Genomic DNA, 19,443 nt, shown 5'->3' with positions numbered 1-19,443 from the left:
ACCCTCTGAGTGAAGTTTCCCTTCATGTTCCTCTTAAACATTTCACCTTTCACCATTAACCCATGACCTCTAGTTATAATCCCACTCAACCTTATATTTTCCCTATATATCAAACGGTATACCCCTCGTTATTTTGTATAACTCTATCAAATCTCCTCTCAATCTTTTACATTCTAAAGAATACAGTCCTACTCTATTCAATCTTTCCTTATAACTCAGGTCCTCCAGACCCAACAACATCCTTGTAAATTTTCTCTATATTCTTTCAACCTTGTTTACATCTTTTCTGTAGGTAGGTGACCAAATCTGCACACAATCCTTAAATTAAGTCTCACAACAACTTATACAAATTCAATGTAACATCCCAAATCCTGCGCTCAATACATTGATTTATGATGGCTAATATGCCAAAAGCTTTCTTTAACTGTCTACTCATGATGCCACTTTCAAGGAATTATGGATCTGTATTCCCTGATTCCTCTATTCTAACACATTCTTCACTGTGTAAGACCTACTCTGGATAGTCCTACCAAAGTGCAACATCACACACTTGTCCATCTGCCATTTTTTAGCCCATTTTTCCAGCTGGTCCAGATCCCCTGCAGGGCATGACAGCATCTCTTGCTGTCGACTACATCTCTAACCCTGGTGTCATCCACAAATTTGCTGATTCAGTCAACCACATTATCATCCAGATCATTGAAATACACGACAAACAGCAGTGGACCCAGCACCGACCAGATCATTGAAATACACGACAAACAGCAGTGGACCCAGCACCGACCAGATCATTGAAATACACGACAAACAGCAGTGGACCCAGCACCTGTGGCACTCCACTAGTCACAGGCCTCTAGTCAGAGGCAACTATCTACTACCACTCTCAGGCTTCTCTCACAAACCCAATATCTAATCCAATTTACTACCTCATCTTAAATGCCAAGTGACTGAACCTTTCTGACCAACCTCCCATGCGGGACCTTGTCAAATGCCCTGCTGAAGTCGATGTAGACAGCATGCACTGCCTTGCCTTCATCCACTTTCCTGGTAACTTCCTCGAAAAACTCTAAAGATTGGTTAGACATGAATTACCACACACAAAGCCATGCGGACTATCCCTAATGGGTCCCTGTCTATCCAAATACTCATATATCTGGTCCCTTTGAATACCTTCCAGTAACTTTCCCACTATTGATTTCAGGCTGACTGGCCTATCATTTCCTGGTTCATTTGTAGAGCCTTTCTTTAACAGCGGAACAATGTTGGCTATCCTCCAGTTCTCCGGGACCTCATCTGTCCCTAAGGATGATTTAACTCTGTCTACTAAGGCCCATACACCTTCTGCATTTGCCTCCCACAGGGACCAAGGGAATTAGGGATTTATTCACCCTAGTTTGCCTCAAGACAGCAAACACCTCCTCCTTTGTAATCTGTATAGGGTCATGACTTCGATGCTGCTTTGCCTCACTTCTGTTGACTCTGTGTCCATCTCCTGAGCAAATACAGATGCAAAACATCCATTTAAGATCTTCCCTGTCTCTTTTAGCTCCATGCATAGATTACCATTCTGATCTTCCAGAGGACCAGTTTTGTCCCTTCCAATCCTTTTGCTCTTAACATATCTGACAAATCCTTTTAGGATTCTCCTTTATGTCTGCTAGGGCAACCTCATCCTTCTTTAGCTCTCCCGATTTCTTAAATGTTCTCTCGTATTTCTTATACTCCAAAACCACATAATTTGTTCCTACCTGCTTACACCTGCTATGTACCTCCTTTTTCTCTTAACCAGGACCTCAATATCTCTTGAAAACTAAGGTTCCCTACACTTGTTATCTTTACCTTTTATTCTGATGGGCACATACAAGCTCTGTACTCTCAAAAATTCACTTTTGAAAGTGTCCCAGTTATTAAGTACACATTTGCCAGAAAACAGCCTGTCCTAATCCACACTTTTGCCAGATCATTTCCGTTTCCATCAAAATTGTCTTCCTCCAGTTTATGATCTCAACCCACAGACCAGACCTGTCTTTTTGTATATTTACTTTGAAACTAATGCCTTTATCATCACTAGATGCAAAGTGTTCCCCTACACAAACTTCTGCCACCTGCCCTGTCCTGCCAGCTTTGCCCTTCATTTTAACAGGAACATGCAGAGTTTGAACTCTTGTTATTTCACTTTAAAAGCCTCCCACTTACTGCACATTTCTTTGCTCACAAAAAGCATACTCCAATCAAACCTTGCATGTTCTTGTATAATGGTGTCACATTTACCTTTCCCCAATTTGACTTGTGGGTCACATCTGTCCCTTTTCATAACTAATTTTAAACTAATAGTCATTCATCCCAAACTGCTCTCCCACTGACAGCTCAGTTAGCTATCTTGCCCTGTTACCCAAGAGTACATCAAGCATAGCACTCTCCCGATATAACCATAAAACATATAATATGTTCTATATGTTCAAGGAATCTTTCCTGAACATACTTAAATTCTGCTCCATCTAAGGGCCCTTAACACTATGAAACTAGAAGTGCATCTAATGCAGTAATCGTGGGCGAACTTTGAATTACCTACAAATTGACCAAATCAAATTAGTCCAGTTCTATAGAAGGTAAACTTCTAGGTTCCATGAAGGTGAAGAGGAGAGAGGACTTCTGGTTTTTGCAGTACAGGTTAAATTCTTCTAAATCTGGGCTGCATTCTCTCCAAGGCTGATACTTAAATATCAACTTAGTATTCCTTTACCAGGTCTCAGTGTTCCACACAGATAAATTTAACAGGGTCTGGATCACTGCACTTTGGAGTCACAGCTGAGTGATGATGTATTTCATGTTGCATGACTGCAGGGGTTCCTGTCAACAATGTATGTGGATGTGTTGGATATTAGTGAAGGGCTAAAGAAGATATTAAAAGCTTTTTTAAGTATATAAAGGGTAAAAGAGAGTCGAGGGTAGATATAGGACCAATACAAAATGATGCTGGAGATATTGTAATGAGAGATGTAGAGATGACAGAGGAGCTGAATGTGTATTTTGCATCATTCTTCATAGAGGAAGGTGTCTGCAGTATACCGGACATTCAAGAGTGACAGGGAAGTGAAGTTTGTGCAGTGAAAATTATGACTGAGAAGGTGCTCAGGAAGCTTAATGGTCTGAGGGTGGATAAATCTCCTGGACCTGATGGAATGCACCCTCGGGTTCTGAAAGAAGTAGCTGGAGAGATTGCTGGAGGCATTAACGATGATTTTTCAAGAATCGATAGATTCTGGCATTGTACTGGATGACTGGAAAATTGCAAATGTTACTCTGCTATTTAAGAAGGGTGGCAGGCAGCAGAAAGGAAACAATAGACCTGTTAGCTTGACATCAATGGTTGGGAAGTTGTTGGAATTGATTGTTAGGGATGAGATTATGGCGTACCTGGAGGCACATGACAAGATAGGCCAAAGCCAGCATGGTTTCCTGAAAGGAGGGTCCTGCCTGACAAACCTACTGCAATTCTTTGAGGAAGTTACAAGCAGGGTAGACAAAGGAGATGCAGTAGACATGGTGTACTTGGATTTTCAGAAGGCCTTTGACAAGGTGCCGCACATGAGGCTGCTTAGCAAGATAAGATCCCATGGAATTACAGGGAAGTTACTAGTGTGGGTGGAGCATTGGCTGATCAGCAGAAAACAGAGTGTGGGAATAAAGGGATCCTATTCTGGCTGGCTGCCAGTTACCAGTGGAGTTCCACAGGGGTCGGTGTTGGGACCACTGCTTTTTACGATGTATGTCAATGATTTGGACTATGGTATTAAGGGATTTGTGGCTAAATTTGCCGATGATACAAAGATAGGTGGAGGAGCGGGTAGTGTTGAGGAAAGAGAGAGCCTGCAGAGAGACTTAGATAGTATAGGGGAATGGGCAAAGAAGTGGCAAATGAAATACAATGTTGGAAATGTATGGTCATGCACTTTGGTGGAAGAAATAAACGGACAGACTATTATTTAGATGGGGAGAAAATTCAAAATGCAGCGATGCAAAGAGACTTGGGAGTCCTTGTGCAGGATACCCTAAAGGTTAACCTCCAGGTTGAGTCCGTTGTGAAGAAGTCGAATGCAATGTTGGCATTCATTTCTAAAGGTATAGAATATAAGAGCGGGGATGTGACGTTGAGGCTCTATAAGGCACTCGTGAGACCACACTTGAAGTATTGTGTGCAGTTTTGGGCTCCTTATTTTAGAAAGGATATACTGACATTGGAGAGGGTTCGGAGAAGATTCACGAGAATGATTCCAGGAATGAGAGGGTTACCAAATGAGGAACGTCTGGCAGCTACATAGAAAATAAACCTACAGCCCAATACAGGCCCTTCGGCCCACGGAGAGCTGCATTCCCTGGAGTTCAGGAGAAAGAGGGAGTATCTCATAGAAACATTACAAATGTTAAAAGGCCTGAATAGATTAGATATGGCAAAGTTATTTCCCATGGTAGGGGATGCTAGGACAAGAGGGCACGACTTCAGAATTGGAGGATGTCCTTTTAGAACTGAGATGCAGAGAAATTGCTTTAGTCAGAGGGTCATAAATCTGTGCAATGTGTTGCCACGAGCGGCTGTAGAGGCCAATCATTGGATGTATTTAAGGGAGAGCTAGATAGGTTCTTGATTTGCCAGGGCATCAAAGGGTATGGGGTGAAAGCAGGGGAGTGGGGATGACTGGATGAAGTGGATCAGCCCATGATTGAATGGCGGAGCAGACTCGATGAGCCGAATGGCCTACTTCTGCTCCTAAATCTTATGGCATATTTTGGATATCAGTGGGCAGTCACACAGGATTCTGTGGCAAAGGTTCAGTGGGCAGTCACACAGGATTCTGTGGCAAAGGTTCAGTGGGCAGTCACACAGGATTCTGTGGCAAAGGTTCAGTGGGCAGTCACACAGGATTCTGTGGCAAAGGTTCAGTGGGCAGTCACACAGGATTCTGTGGTAAAGGTTCAGTGGGCAGTCACACAGGATTCTGTGGCAAAGGTTCAGTGGGCAGTCACACAGGATTCTGTGGTAAAGGTTCAGTGGGCAGTCACACAGGATTCTGTGGCAAAGGTTCAGTGGGCAGTCACACAGGATTCTGTGGTAAAGGTTCAGTGGGCAGTCACACAGGATTCTGTGGCAAAGGTTCAGTGGGCAGTCACACAGGATTCTGTGGCAAAGGTTCAGTGGGCAGTCACACAGGATTCTGTGGCAAAGGTTCAGTGGGCAGTCACACAGGATTCTGTGGCAAAGGTTCAGTGGGCAGTCACACAGGATTCTGTGGCAAAGGTTCAGTGGGCAGTCACACAGGATTCTGTGGTAAAGGTTCAGTGGGCAGTCACACAGGATTCTGTGGCAAAGGTTCAGTGGGCAGTCACACAGGATTCTGTGGTAAAGGTTCAGTGGGCAGTCACACAGGATTCTGTGGCAAAGGTTCAGTGGGCAGTCACACAGGATTCTGTGGCAAAGGTTCAGTGGGCAGTCACACAGGATTCTGTGGTAAAGGTTCAGTGGGCAGTCACACAGGATTCTGTGGTAAAGGTTCAGTGGGCAGTCACACAGGATTCTGTGGCAAAGGTTCAGTGGGCAGTCACACAGGATTCTGTGGCAAAGGTTCAGTGGGCAGTCACACAGGATTCTGTGGCAAAGGTTCAGTGGGCAGTCACACAGGATTCTGTGGTAAAGGTTCAGTGGGCAGTCACACAGGATTCTGTGGTAAACGTTCAGTTAGGAAACAGATGAACGTGGCCATTCTGTGTTTTTGTAGATGGCTGTTATACTGGCATTAGCAGTGAATGCCAGTAGCAGACAGACAAACAAAGATGTACATTAGTAAGCACATAACAATATGGAAACTGCAGAAACTCGAGAAACTGCAGGACATTGATCAACCTGTCTCTCAGCACAAACCTTGATCAAACTTGGAGCAAATCATTGAAACATAGAGAAGTCTTGCCGTTAAAGAGAAACATTAGATTATTAGATTATGAGGACACTCAGTCCTCTTTTATTGTCATTTAGAAATGCAAGCATGCATTAAGAAATGATACAATGTTCCTCCAGAGTGATATCACAAAAAAAAGCAGGATAAACCAAAGACTAACACTGACATGACCACATAATTATAACATATAGTTACAGCAGTGCAAAGCAATACCATAATTTGATAAAGAGCGGACCATGGGAATGGTAAAAAAAAGTCTCAAAGTTCCAATCGACTCCCGATAGTCCCCGATAGCAGGTGGCAGAAGGGAGAAACTCTCTCTGCCATAAACCTCCAGGCACCGATAACTGTCAATGCATTGGAAGCACCCGACCACAGCCTACTCTGAGTCCGTCCGAAAACTTCGAGCCTCCGACCAGCCCTTTGACACCGAGCACCATCTCTGCCGAGTGCTTCGACCCCATCCTGACCGCCGAGCAACAAGCAAAGCCGAGGATTTTGGGCCTTCCCCGCCAGAGATTCTGGATCACACAGTAACAGCAGCAGCGAAAAAGGCATTTCAGAAGTTTCTCCAGATGTTCCTCCGTTCCCTCACGTCTGTCTCCATCAAATCAGGATTGTGCACGGACCCTACTTGACAGATTACAGTTATCGTTCACTGAAGTCGCCGCACATCCACAAAATGGATGCTTTGGAGAGGAATAAACAGTCAATGTTTCAGACTGAGGCTCTTCATTCTCTCTCCTGTGCCTCAGCTTATTCTGCACTCTCTCCTGTGGAGTTACATTTATGATTTACAATTATATATACTCTTGATGGTAAATACAGTAATATTGTTTAAATAATACCACGGTAGGAGTTGTATTTGCATCTAAGAATAGCTGACAAGTACATTCAGCTCGCTGGGTTTTTTTTTGCTTTTCACATCAGTCTCTATAAACATGAGAGACTGTTGTATATGAAAATCCCAGGAGATAAGCAATTTGTGAGATGCTTAAACCAACCCATCTGGCACCAAAAATCATTCCACAGTCAAAGTCACTTCGATCACATTTCTTCCCCATTCTGATGTTTTGTCTGAACAATAACTGAACCTCTTGAACATGTTTGAATGCTTTTCTGCGTTGAGTGTTGCCACATGATTGGCTGATTATTTACATTAACGAGCAGGTGTACCACTGAGTGTATATCTTAATTGTACTGAGTGTAGATTCTACGCTGTAGAATTATTTACACCCCTGACTGAAGTTTTCCTTTTCTCTTTAACAGAAACCAGGGAGTTCTGAAAACCAGGTAGCCTCAGTGAATGAGTTTGAATCTGAACAAGGCACCGTTACCTCTGAGGATCCAGTACTTGGGGAGCTTCCTGTCTGTGAAACTCATCTGATAGGAGTTCCAGAGGCTGACCCTGAGTGTAACAAAGGTTGTGAGAAGGGGGACATTCTAACCAAAAACGCAAAGCAGTTTCCTGCAGGAACCAAGTATCAGGTAGAAGAGGAAGCAACTGGTGAGTGTGGATTAAAGGAAGGCAACGAAATTATCCTCTCCAGAGACTTACGTATACTTAGCAAAACTGAGTGTAGTCTGGGATACGAGGCTCCTATCTCAATGCAGGAAGCTGAGAGAAAGGCCTTCAGTGTGGAGAATGAGGATTTAGTCAACAAGGGTGGTTCTGCTCCAAGCCTTAAAAATGGAACCAACTTGCTTTCTCCCACACTGAACCCAATCACACAGAATGGCTCATCTTCTTCCTTTTCAATCACTCCGTCTGAGATCAATTATAGTGACGATGCCATCATTCATGCAGAGAAGGTTGCTGTCATTCAGTGCCAGGATATGGGTGATCAGGACGCTGTAATGAATGGAGCAGATAGTGGGCATTCTGCAGAGGAAGAGAGCACAGAAGGGGGTGCAAGGTTAACCACCATAAAGAAAGAAGCCAACTTTGTGCTTCGGAAATATGATGCAGAAAAAAAAACAACAAAACTTTTTTCAGATGATGAGGAAAGGAAGTACCAAACGGTGATCATTACAGAAACAGCCGCTATTGCAAGTCTTGAAAAAGAAAGAAGGGAAATTATTAAAAACCAAGCAGTGAGAAAGAGCACCACCATTGCAGAGAAACAGGTTTCAATAAAGCCATTAGAATTGGAAGAGAAACCATCACTTGATGTTTCTACTGAGAAGCATGAGGAGTCACAGCTACAGATGTCCACCGAAAATGCCAATTCAGTTTCTTTTCATAACGGATCCCCCATTTCAGAACCTGAAGGCATCAATACTGAGCAAATAAACTTCACTGCTGCTCGCCAACAATTCCTCCAGATGGAGAGGTCAAGGCAGGAAGTTCCAACCTGTCCAATGCCCTCTGCTCAATCCCACAGGGTCTTAAGCCAATGTTCCACACCTTCTGAATCAACCCAGCCACTTCAGTACAAGGATGGCATTACCTTGGACACAAGTCCTGCAATCATGGTGAAGGCTGTGAGAGTTGATTCTGTCCATGAGGATGAGAAGGATGATGACCAATCTCCTAAAAGTCCTGTGAGCAGTTTGTTCACTGCTGAGAAGATTGCAGGTCTGGAAGACAATGATAGCGAAAAAATTGACTCCATGCAGCAAAATCTGCTTGCCTGCTCCTCAGTAGAAGACCTTGATTCCGGATTAGAAGAGATGTCCAATGACTATAATTATGGGTGTACTAGTGATTGTGCAGCATCAAATGAAATGCTGAATTTGGAGGCTGATAACAGTTGTGTGTTTGAATGTTCTGAGCAGAAAGTCAAGGCTGAAACACCCATTGAGAAAGAAATTCGATTAGCCTTGGAAAGGGAAGAGATTCTTCGCAAGGAGCGAGGGATTAGGAAGTCGGTAAGCTCTGAGAAAATGGTGCAAATAAAGACTAAGCCTCTCTTAAGCCAATTACCCCCCACGTCTCCTTTCTCGAAACATAAGGACAAGAACCGGATGGTATTTTTTGTCCAGAGGGAAATTGAAATGGACTCGAAGAGGGAAGAGAAATTGAAAGAAGAAGGTAAAGTCAAAGGCTTGTATGATAAAGGAATACCCCAGGAAGTAGAAGAACGGAAAAAAGTATTTGAACAGCAAACAGATGATGTGCCAGTTGTACCACAGCTAGGCTGGCAGTCCAAGTTAGCCAGCTCAGCTTCCCAGGATTTTTTGGATGTGCATGCTGTTCCAGAAGAAAGCAATGCAGTACAAACTGACTCACCAGAATGTAAAGAGTTGGTACAAGAGGATTCAGAGAACCAGCCGTACACCTTGAGACCATGGAAGCACCAGACCAGTTTCCTGATTGAACAAGAAATTGAGGAAGTACAACGACGGGAAGAGGAGCTACGGTCCCAGAGACTGAGGAAGCAGAGTGCAGGCAGCCTTCCTTCAAGTAGGTATATCCACTGTTTTGCCTTTGTGAGGCAGAGAAATCTGAGGTGGTCACTTCTATTAATGCTGTTATGGACAGAGGCATTTGCCTCCGTTAAAAATGCTGTCAAAGAGGTTTATTCTTCACTTGCTTCACACACTACATACTGGACCACATTTACAGCTCTGTCCTTTGGGACTTTGCCAGTTCAGTCAGTGTTGATCCTACAAAACCAGTCCTGGTGACGGACACGAAAGTCCTCCCTCCAGAGTGTATTACACTCCCATTACCATTTTCTTTTTTTTTGTAATTTACTTTTTATTGAATTTCATCATCAAACAAACATTTCCATCAGATGTATTTCAAATACTGTACATATACATCATATAATCATATTTGTCACAAATATCCACATAATATTTATCTGAGGTATACACGTATAGAAAGGAGAGGAAAGAAAGAACAATCGAAAGAAGAAAACTATGTACAAAGTAGGGAGTGATCTTTTTTTTACAACATATTTATTGACTTGTGAGAATAAAATCAGGCCTATGAGGTGTTACGTAGTTAAACCATATTTTCCAGTATGAATAAAATTGTTCCAATTTATGATTAACAGATGCTGTTATCGTCTCCATTTTGTAAATGTCCATTGTAATTTCCATCCATACATTTAGAGTTGGGCTCTCCTGTGATAACCATTTCCTGGTCAGGGTCTTTTTATCAGCCACCAGCAGTACATTCATTAAATATTTATCTCTTTTCAACCATTCTTGAGGTATATACCCAAAATATATGGTCTTATTCTCTAAGGGTATTTCACATTTAAAGATGTCTTGTAGGGCATTATGTATCCCACTCCAATAGTCTTTGATAACGGGGCATTCCCAGAAAATATGATAATGGTTTGCATTTTGATTTCCACAATTTCTCCAGAAAACAGGGGGGTTACTATCATAAACAATAGGAATTCTGCAGATGCTGGAAATTCAAGCAACACACATAAAAGTTGCTGGTGAACACAGCAGGCCAGGCAGCATCTCTAGGAAGAGGTGCAGTCGACGTTTCAGGCCGAGACCCTTCTTCAGGACTAACTGAACGAAGAGTGAGTAAGGGATTTGAAAGTTGGAGGGGGAGGGGAAGATCCAAAATGATAGGAGAAGACAGGAGGGGGAGGGATGGAGCCAAGAGCTGGACAGGTGATAGGCAAAAGGGATACGAGAGGATCATGGGACACAGGTCCGGGAAGAAAGACAAGGGGGGGGGACCCAGAGGATGGGCAAGGATTATATACAGAGGGACAGAGGGAGAAAAAGGAGAGTGAGAGAAAGAATGTGTGTATAAAAATGAGTAACAGATGGGGTACGAGGGGGAGGTGGGGCATTAGCGGAACTTAGAGAAGTCGATGTTCATGCCATCAGGTTGGAGGCTACCCAGACGGAATATAAGGTGTTGTTCCTCCAACCTGAGTGTGGCTTCATCTTTACAGTAGAGGAGGCCGTGGATAGACATGTACAGTAGAGGAGGCCATGGATAGACATTCTTTCTCTCACTCTCCTTTTTCTCCCTCTGTCCCTCTGTATATACCCCTTGCCCATCCTCTGGGTCCCCCCCCCGTCTTTCTTCCCAGACCTCCTGTCCCATGATCCTCTCGTATCCCTTTTGCCTATCACCTGTCCAGCTCTCGGCTCTATCCCTCCCCCTCCTGTCTTCTCCTATCATTTCGGATCTCCCCCTCCCCCTCCAACTTTCAAATCCCTTACTCACTCTTCCTTCAGTTAGTCCTGACGAAGGGTCTCGGCCTGAAACGTCGACTGTACCTCTTCCTAGAGATGCTGCCTGGCCTGCTGCATTCACCAGCAACTTTTATGTGGGTTACTATCATAATGGGATTTCTGAGAGGGTGTAACAAAATATCTTATCAAGTTTTTCCACCCGAACTCCCTCCTTTCTGTGAACGGGTACACTTCCATTGATTATCCAGTCTTCCTCAGATATTATTATCCCTCCTTCCTTCTCCCATTTTGTTTTAATGTATGAAGTCGAATGTGCTTTAAGATTTGACAAACCCTTATACACGCTTGAAATTATTTTACTACCGTTGTCTGAATTATATGCTTTTCTAAATAGCTCTATCAGACATGTACTTGCCTTGGTTACATTTTTAACCGTCCTATGAGCATACTGTCGCATCTGTAAATACTGGTAAAAGTCTTGTTTTTCTAATAAGTGTTTCTCTTTGAGCATGTCAAAACTGAACAGTGTTCCTTCTTTCATTATACACTATTGCAAATAGCTGTTATTCCTTTAGCTGTCCAGCCCTTAAATCTAGCATCCAGTTTATTCGGTGTAAAATCCGAGTCATACGCACACCATTTAAGAATTGCAATGTCTGTCTCTAGTTTATATTCTTTTATAATAGTTTTCCATGTTTTAAGAGTCCATTGCACCCACGGGTTGTCAATATTATTTATGTAACTTTGTAGGTTGTTATCAACCAAAATTGCCTGTATGGGGATGGAAAGTATCCTCTCCTCAATGTTTATCCAGTGAGCATCATATGATGAGTTGCACCAGCATATCACGGCTCTCAACTGTGCTGCAAAATAATAATCTCTAAGAGAAGGTAGAGCCCATCGCCCTTTTTCCTTGGCTAATTGCAAAGTTTTGAGACGAACCCTAGGCCTTTTACCTTGCCATATGTATCTTGATAGCATCTTGTTCCATTCATTGAATTGATTTTGGTTAATCTCTGTTGGTAGAGTCTGAAAGAGATATAGTAGTCTGGGCAGTATATTCATTTTAATAGATTCAATCCTTGAACTGAGACCAAGAAAAGGAATTAGGTTCCACCTTGTTATATCTTCCTTAATTTTTTTATATACTGTATCGGCTGATAATTGCATTCTGATAATTTTGCCAAATCTTTTGGCATAATGATGCCCAAATATTTGACAGACTCTGTTTGCCATGCCCAAGGATATCTACTTTCAATTTCTCTTGGTGTGCTATAGTTATATGAAAGTAGTTGGGTTTTATCTATGTTGATCTTGTATCCTGATAATTGGCCATATTGTTCAAAAGATTACATCAATTTAGGTAAAGAGTCTGTTGGTTGCCCTAGAGAGATCAAAATGTCATCCGTGTAACAGGCCAATTTATGCTCTGTCCCTTTAATAGTAATTCGCCTGTTAGCTTCATCTTATCTGATGTATTGAGCTAATGGTTCCAGATATAACGCGAAGAGTTGCGGTGACCATGCACAACCCTGTCTCGTGCCCCTTTCTCGGGTAAAACTATTAGATAAACTTCCATTGATTTTAATCCTGGCAGTAGGATTGTCGTATAGTGCCTGTATAGTTTTCCCATTACCATTTTCAGTGAAGAAACACTGAAGAAGAAGAATAGTGAGAGAGCATTCCACCAATGCCTAAAGAGTTCAGGGGGTGCAGAGTCAATTCTGTGGACTCCTTTCCCTAAGTTATATACTATTTGACTGTCTTTTCTGGTAGGACAGGACTGTCATGGAGAAGTCTGACACGTTGTCTGTGAGGTGTGATCCCATAGTCCTAGCCATGTCAAAATGTTGCTTTGCTAGTCTGTGGGACAAAAGTCCTAATGTAGATCCCAGTCCCCCGACGTTCGTGAGGAGGACTTGTAAGGCCAAATGGGCTGGGAGTGAAGCACTGTTTGTGATTTGGTTCTAGGTTGATGCTGGGTTGCCTGCCCAGGTTCATCATTCGATCTGTTTTAACACAGCAAGTATAGAACTGAGAGGCTTTCTGGGGGCAGATAAAAGGCATCCACTAGGATAGGTCAGGACACAGGCCAGACACACAAATTTCCTTCGTTTGAAGCCTATTAGTGAAACAGAGAGGGATTTATGACAAATTTAGTAGTTTCCAATCAGTAGGAATGAGGACATTTGTTTTAAACTCTGGTTTAACTACATTTAAATTCCACATTCCAATTCTGTCTTGGTTTGTTAGCAGCTCTCTAGGCTATCCATCCAATAATATAACTGCAGTAGCATCCCTCTGCAGTTATATTCGGAGCACATTCGGAGTCACTGACTGTTTTCCCAAGTGCCTCAGGAGCAAACAGCCCACCCCAACCTCTAAGTGTATTGGCCTTTCATTTCTAATTTACACACAGTCCCAGCTGTCATGGACTGTCATTCTCCACTGATTCTGATGCACTGTGCTGTGTACCCACATAGAGATTAACGAATTGTCTCACAACTAAATACAAAGTCTGTGGTGGAGACAAAATTACAGACCAGTTAGCCTGGCAGAGACACGTTAAGTCCATTGTAAAAGATGTAATAGCAGACAAAGTCAACATGGATTTAGGAAAGGAGAATTGAGCTTGATTAATTTATTCGAATCTTTTTGACGATGTGGTGTACTTGGACTCTCAGAAAGCTTTCTATAAGAGTCCCACTTAAGAGATTAGTATGCAACATTAGTTGGCAGACAGAAAATGAAGAGGGTATTTTATGGAGTAGCAGAAATTGTCTAGTACGGTTGCACAGGATCTGTGCTGGGAAGCCAGCTATTTACAATATGCGTTAATCATCTCAGCAGAGGTTGTATTTCCTACGTCAACTCAGGAAGTACAACCTGCCTGAGGAGCTACTGATTCAATTCTATTCAGGAATAATCCAGTCTGTTCTCTGTTCATCCATCACCGTCTGGTTTGGATCAGCTACCAAACAAGACAAGAACAGACTCCAGAGAATCGTCAGGGCTGCAGAAAGGATTATTGGTGTGAAGCTGCCCTCGATCCAGGACTTATATGCATCTAGAGTCAGGAAGTGAGCAAGCAGCATCATTGTAGACCCATCACACCCTGGACATCACCTGTTCCAACTCCTTCCTTCTGGGAGGCGCTTTAGATCACTGTATGCCAGGACAAATAGGTACAAGAACAGTTTCTTTCCGTATGCCATCAGTCTTATGAACACTTGAATTTTAGTCTATTATAAGCCAAGTCCACCTGTACATACACAGGTATACCTCATTGTATATAGTTCACGGTTATTTGCACTATTGTTTCGTTTGCTTTTTGATTCTGTACAGCGAGAGCCAGGGAAACCGGCATCAAATTCCCGGGAATGTGTCCACATACTTGGCGATAATAAAGGATTCTGATTCTGATTTAGGTGAGGGAATTAAGTGTAAGTTTGCTGGGTAGGATCGTGAGCTGTGAGGAGGATGAGAGGAGCTGCAGTGTAATTTGGGCAGGTTAAGGTATGGGCAAATGCATGGCAGAAGTAGTTTAAGGTGGATTGTGTGAAGTTATCCTTTTTAGTGACTCAAAATTGTGGCAGGTTAATATCTGTAAGCAATAGTTTGGGAAAGGGAAAAGTGCAACGAAACCTAGGTGTACAGTCAATGATGCTGAAAGTTTAAGCGGTGTTTGTGGTCATATGTACAAGTACATGTAAGCATAGGTGCAGCAGCACAATGGGCACAGAGCATCAGTATAACCACTATTCACATGAAAAGCATAAATAATGCACAATATTTACAAGAAAACATACTTAAAGCAAAGCAAAAATACAAAACCCATTTCAGAGCAAAGTGATCAAAGTGGGACACTTAAACTGCAGTGAAGGGAATTAGCTGTTTTTGAACTTGCCGATGTGAGAATACTGGCTTCTGTAGCTCTTGCCTAATAGAACATAGAACATAATACAGCACAGTACAGACCCTTCAGCCCACAATGTTCTGCTGACTCTCAAACCCTGCCTCCCATATAAGCGCCCACCTTAAATTCCTCCATATACCTGTCTAGTAGTCTCTTAAACTTCACTAGTGTATCTGCCTCCACCACTGACTCAGGCAGTGCATTCCACGCACCAACCACTCTCTGAGTAAAAAACCTTCCTCTAATATCCCCCTTGAACTTCCCACCCCTTACCTTAAAGCCATGTCCTCTTGTATTGAGCAGTGGTGTCCTGGGGAAGAGGCGCTGGCTATCCACTCTATCTATTCTTCTTATTATCTTGTACACCTCTATCATGTCTCCTCTCATCCTCCTTCTCTCCAAAGAGTAAAGCCCTAGCTCCCTTAATCTCTGATCATAATGCATACTTTCTAAACCAGTCAGCATCCTGGTAAGTCTCCTCTGTACCCTTTCCAATGCTTCCACATCCTTCCTATAGTGAGGTGACCAGAACTGGACACAGTACTCCAAGTGTGGCCTAACCAGAGTTTTATAGAGCTGCATCATTACATCGCGATTCTTAAACTCTATCCCTCAACTTATGAAAGCTAACACCCCATAAGCTTTCTTAACTACCCTATCCACCTGTGAGGCAACTTTCAGGGATCTGTGGACATGTACCCCGAGATCCCTCTGCTCCTCCACACTACCAAGTATCCTGGCATTTACTTTGTACTCTGCCTTGGAGTTTGTCCTTCCAAAGTGTACCACCTCACACTTCTCCGGGTTGAACTCCATCTGCCACTTCTCAGCCCACTCCTGCATCCTATCAATGTCTCTCTGCAATCTTTGACAATCCTCTACACTATCTACACCACCACCAACCTTTGTGTTGTCTGCAAACTTGCCAACCCACCCTTCTACCCCTACATCCAGGTCGTTAATAAAAATCACAAAAAGTAGAGGTCCCAGAACAGATCCTTATGGGACACCACTAGTCACAATCCTCCAATCTGAATGTACTCTCTCCACCACCAGCCTCTGCCTTCTGCAGGCAAGCCAATTCTGAATCCACCTGGCCAAACTTCCCTGGATCCCATGCCTTTCTGAATAAGCCTACTGTGTGGATCCTTGTCAAATGCCTTACTAAAATCCATATAGATCACATCCACTGCACTACCCTCATCTATATGCCTGGTCATCTCCTCAAAGAACTCTATCAGGCTTGTTAGACATGATCTGCCCTTCGCAAAGCCATGCTGACTGTCCCTGATCAGACCATGATTCTCTAAATGCCTATAGATCCTATCTCTAAGAATCTTTTCCAACAGCTTTCCCACCACAGACGTAAGGCTCACTGGTCTATAATTACCGGGACTATCCCTACTACCTTTTTTGAACAAGGGGACAACATTTGTCTCCCTCCAATCCTCCGGTACCATTCCTGTGGACAATGAGGACATAAAGATCCTAGCCAGAGGCTCAGCAATCTCTTCTCTCACCTCGTGGAGCAGCCTGGGGAATATTCCGTCAGGCCCCGGGGACATATCTGTCCTAATGTATTTTAACAACTCCAACACCTCCTCTCCTTTAATATCAACATGCTCCAGAACATCAACCTCACTCATATTGTCCTCACCAACATCAAGTTCCCTCTCATTGGTGAATACCGAAGAGAAGTATTCATTGAGGACCTCGCTCACTTCCACAGCCTCCAGGCACATCTTCCCACCTTTATCTCTAATCGGTCCTACCTTCACTCCTGTCATCCTTTTTTTCTTCACATAATTGAAGAATGCCTTGGGGTTTTCCTTTACCCTACTTGCCAAGGCCTTCTCATGCCCCCTTCTTGCTCTTCTCAGCCCCTTCTTAAGCCTCTTTCTTGCTTCCCTATATTCCTCAATATGCTGCCTTCTTCCACCTGACTAGATTTTCCACCTCACTTGTCACCCATGGTTCTTTCACCCTACCATTCTTTATCTTCCTCACCGGGACAAATTTATCCCTAACATCGACCACATGTCCATAGTACATTTCCCTGCAAAAACATCATCCCAATTCACATCCGCAAGTTCTAGCCTTACAGCCTCATAATTTGCCTTTCCCCAATCAAAAATTGGGATTTTAAAAATTTTCCTGCCCTCTCTGATTCTGTCCTTTTCCATGATAATGCTAAAGGCCAGGGAGTGGTGGTCACTGTCCCCCACATGCTCACCCACTGAGAGACCTGTGACCTGACCCGGTTCATTACCTAGTACTAGATCAAGTATGGCATTCCCCCTGTTCGGCCTGTCCACATACTGTGATAGGAATCCGTCCTGGACACACTTAACAAACTGCCCCATCTAATCCCTTGGAACTAATCAGGTGCCAATCAATATTAGGGAAGTTAAAGTCACCCATGATAACAACCCTGTTATTTTTGCACCTTTCCAAAATCTGCCTCCCAATCTGCTCCTCGGTATGTCTGCTGCTACCAGGGGGCCTATAGAATACCCCCAATAGAGTAACTGCTCCCTTCCTGTTCCTGACTTCCACCCATACTGACTCAAAAGAGGATCCTGCTACATTACCCACCCTTTCTGTAGTTGTAATAGTATCCCTGACCAGTAATGCCACCCCTCCTCCCCTTTTTCCGCCCTCTCTATCTCTTTTAAAGCACTGAAATCCAGGAATATTGAGAATCCATTCCTGCCCTGGTGCCAGCCAAGTCTCTGTAATGGCCACTACATCATAATTCCATGTATGTATCCAAGCTCTCAGTTCATCGCCTTTGTTCCTGATGCTTCTTGCATTGAGGTACACACATTTCAGCCCTTCTACCTTACTGTCTTTACACCGTTTATTCTGCTTCTCTTTCCTCAAAGCCTCTCTGTATGTTAGATCTGGTTTTACTCCATGCACTTCTTTCACTGCTGTATCGCTGTGGGTCCCATCCCCCTCGCAAATTAGTTTAAACCCTCCAGAACCATGCTAGCAAACCTACCTGCAAGGATATTGCTCCCCCTCTCCCTTTGCAACATCTCAGACCAGAGTTGTGTATAGTTCTACTTTCAAGACTAAGAGAGCTTGATAATTTGGGGACATGCCTCAGTATCTACCCTTCCACAATGTGATGCTCCCTCAATTCTGTCTCTCCCACAGTGCGGCACTCCCTCAGTACAACACTCCCTCAGTACCACCCCTCCTAGAGCGCAGCCTTCCCTCAAAAAAAGCCCAAAACACAGTGTGAACCTCCCTTGGTACCTTACCTCACACAGTGTGAACCTCCAACAGTACTGACCCTCCCACAGTGCAGCTCTCCCAAAGTACTGCCCATCGTAGAGTGGCACGTCCTCAGTTCTCTGCTCCCACAAAGCACCCTTCTCTCTGTACTGTATTCGAACAGCGCAGCATTCTCTCCATGCTGTGCCTCTGACAGTAGTCCCTCAGTATTTAAGATTAAAGATCTTGTGCCTTCCTTGCAGCATCAACCTCCGTATCAGAGTCCGAAAGTTCCCTGGTGCATCCTGAGTGGACTTCAAGAGCTGGAGCTTTGAACGAAGATCAATCCAAAGATCTCCCAGTGACGCACAGCCAGGAAGGGAGGAACCTGAAACCTCCGGGAAAGAAGGATGAATCTTCAGTAAGTTGGAGTTTGAATTTCTTTCCTTTTAGGCCAGATATTCAACTTACTTTTTGAGGCATGTTTGCAGTGTTTGTTCCCTCTGTCCGTAGATAATAAATCTAGGTTCATATGGAAATGATTGGATTCTTAAGCTGATGAAAGGTCTCAAAGACATCTCAGTGTAACTACATGTGATGTGTGATTGGGAGGGCGATGGGGGACTGTGGGGGAGAGTGAGAGCTGACACAGGAACACAGATACTGATGTTTTTAATGTGTAAAGCCAAGGTAATGTGCTGTGTTCTGACTACTGGCTCCTCCTTGACCTGTGTAATTATGAACAGGCCTGCAAATGACAGTGCCATGGGAAGGCAAGTCCCAGCGACAGCGAAGGGGCTTAACAGTGTAAGGATTGCTTTTGTTGGTTTAACTGTGGTTTATTTAATGACACTTACTCAAATTCTTGATGTTTTTTTTATAACTCCAGTATGCAGGCATCGAGCCTTCTGATGACGTCAATACTGAGGTAGTCACGTTTTCTTGCACCGACCTTCAGCTTGCTGGCTTTCAGTCTGTTGCATGTCACCGTATATACTCAATAAGTCATTCAGCAGAACTAACAGCTTGGCTGCTGCTCTTCAATGTGCTTGAGAGATGTAGGCTCCTCTGGCTTACACCCTAACAATGATCCGCTCCTGAGTTTTCTGCACCTCCATGTCACAAGGGCATTTCTAACAGGAATGTTGCCTACCCTAGGACCCTGGAGAAGACGATAGCGAGGCACTTCCCTAGATCACTGTGGTCTGTTGGCACCACAGTGACAAGAAATGT

At 43.6% G+C, this 19,443-nt stretch overlaps 1 protein-coding gene across 1 annotated transcript in view; it reads left to right on the top strand.

Moving 5' to 3' along the window:
• LOC134337461 (PALM2-AKAP2 fusion protein-like) overlaps window positions 1-19,443 on the top strand; it is a 73,537-nt gene that overhangs the window by 46,995 nt on the left and 7,099 nt on the right. The window contains 3 exon segments of the mRNA XM_063032492.1: window positions 7,221-9,357; window positions 18,474-18,631; window positions 19,100-19,138. Of these exon segments, the coding sequence (XP_062888562.1) occupies window positions 7,221-9,357; window positions 18,474-18,631; window positions 19,100-19,138 (2,334 nt within the window).

Source organism: Mobula hypostoma, chromosome 24 (assembly GCF_963921235.1).
Source record: "Mobula hypostoma chromosome 24, sMobHyp1.1, whole genome shotgun sequence".
NCBI classification, from domain to species: domain Eukaryota; kingdom Metazoa; phylum Chordata; class Chondrichthyes; order Myliobatiformes; family Myliobatidae; genus Mobula; species Mobula hypostoma.
Note: the sequence above shows the minus strand (reverse complement) of the source record. Positions and strands in the feature narration are given on the sequence as shown.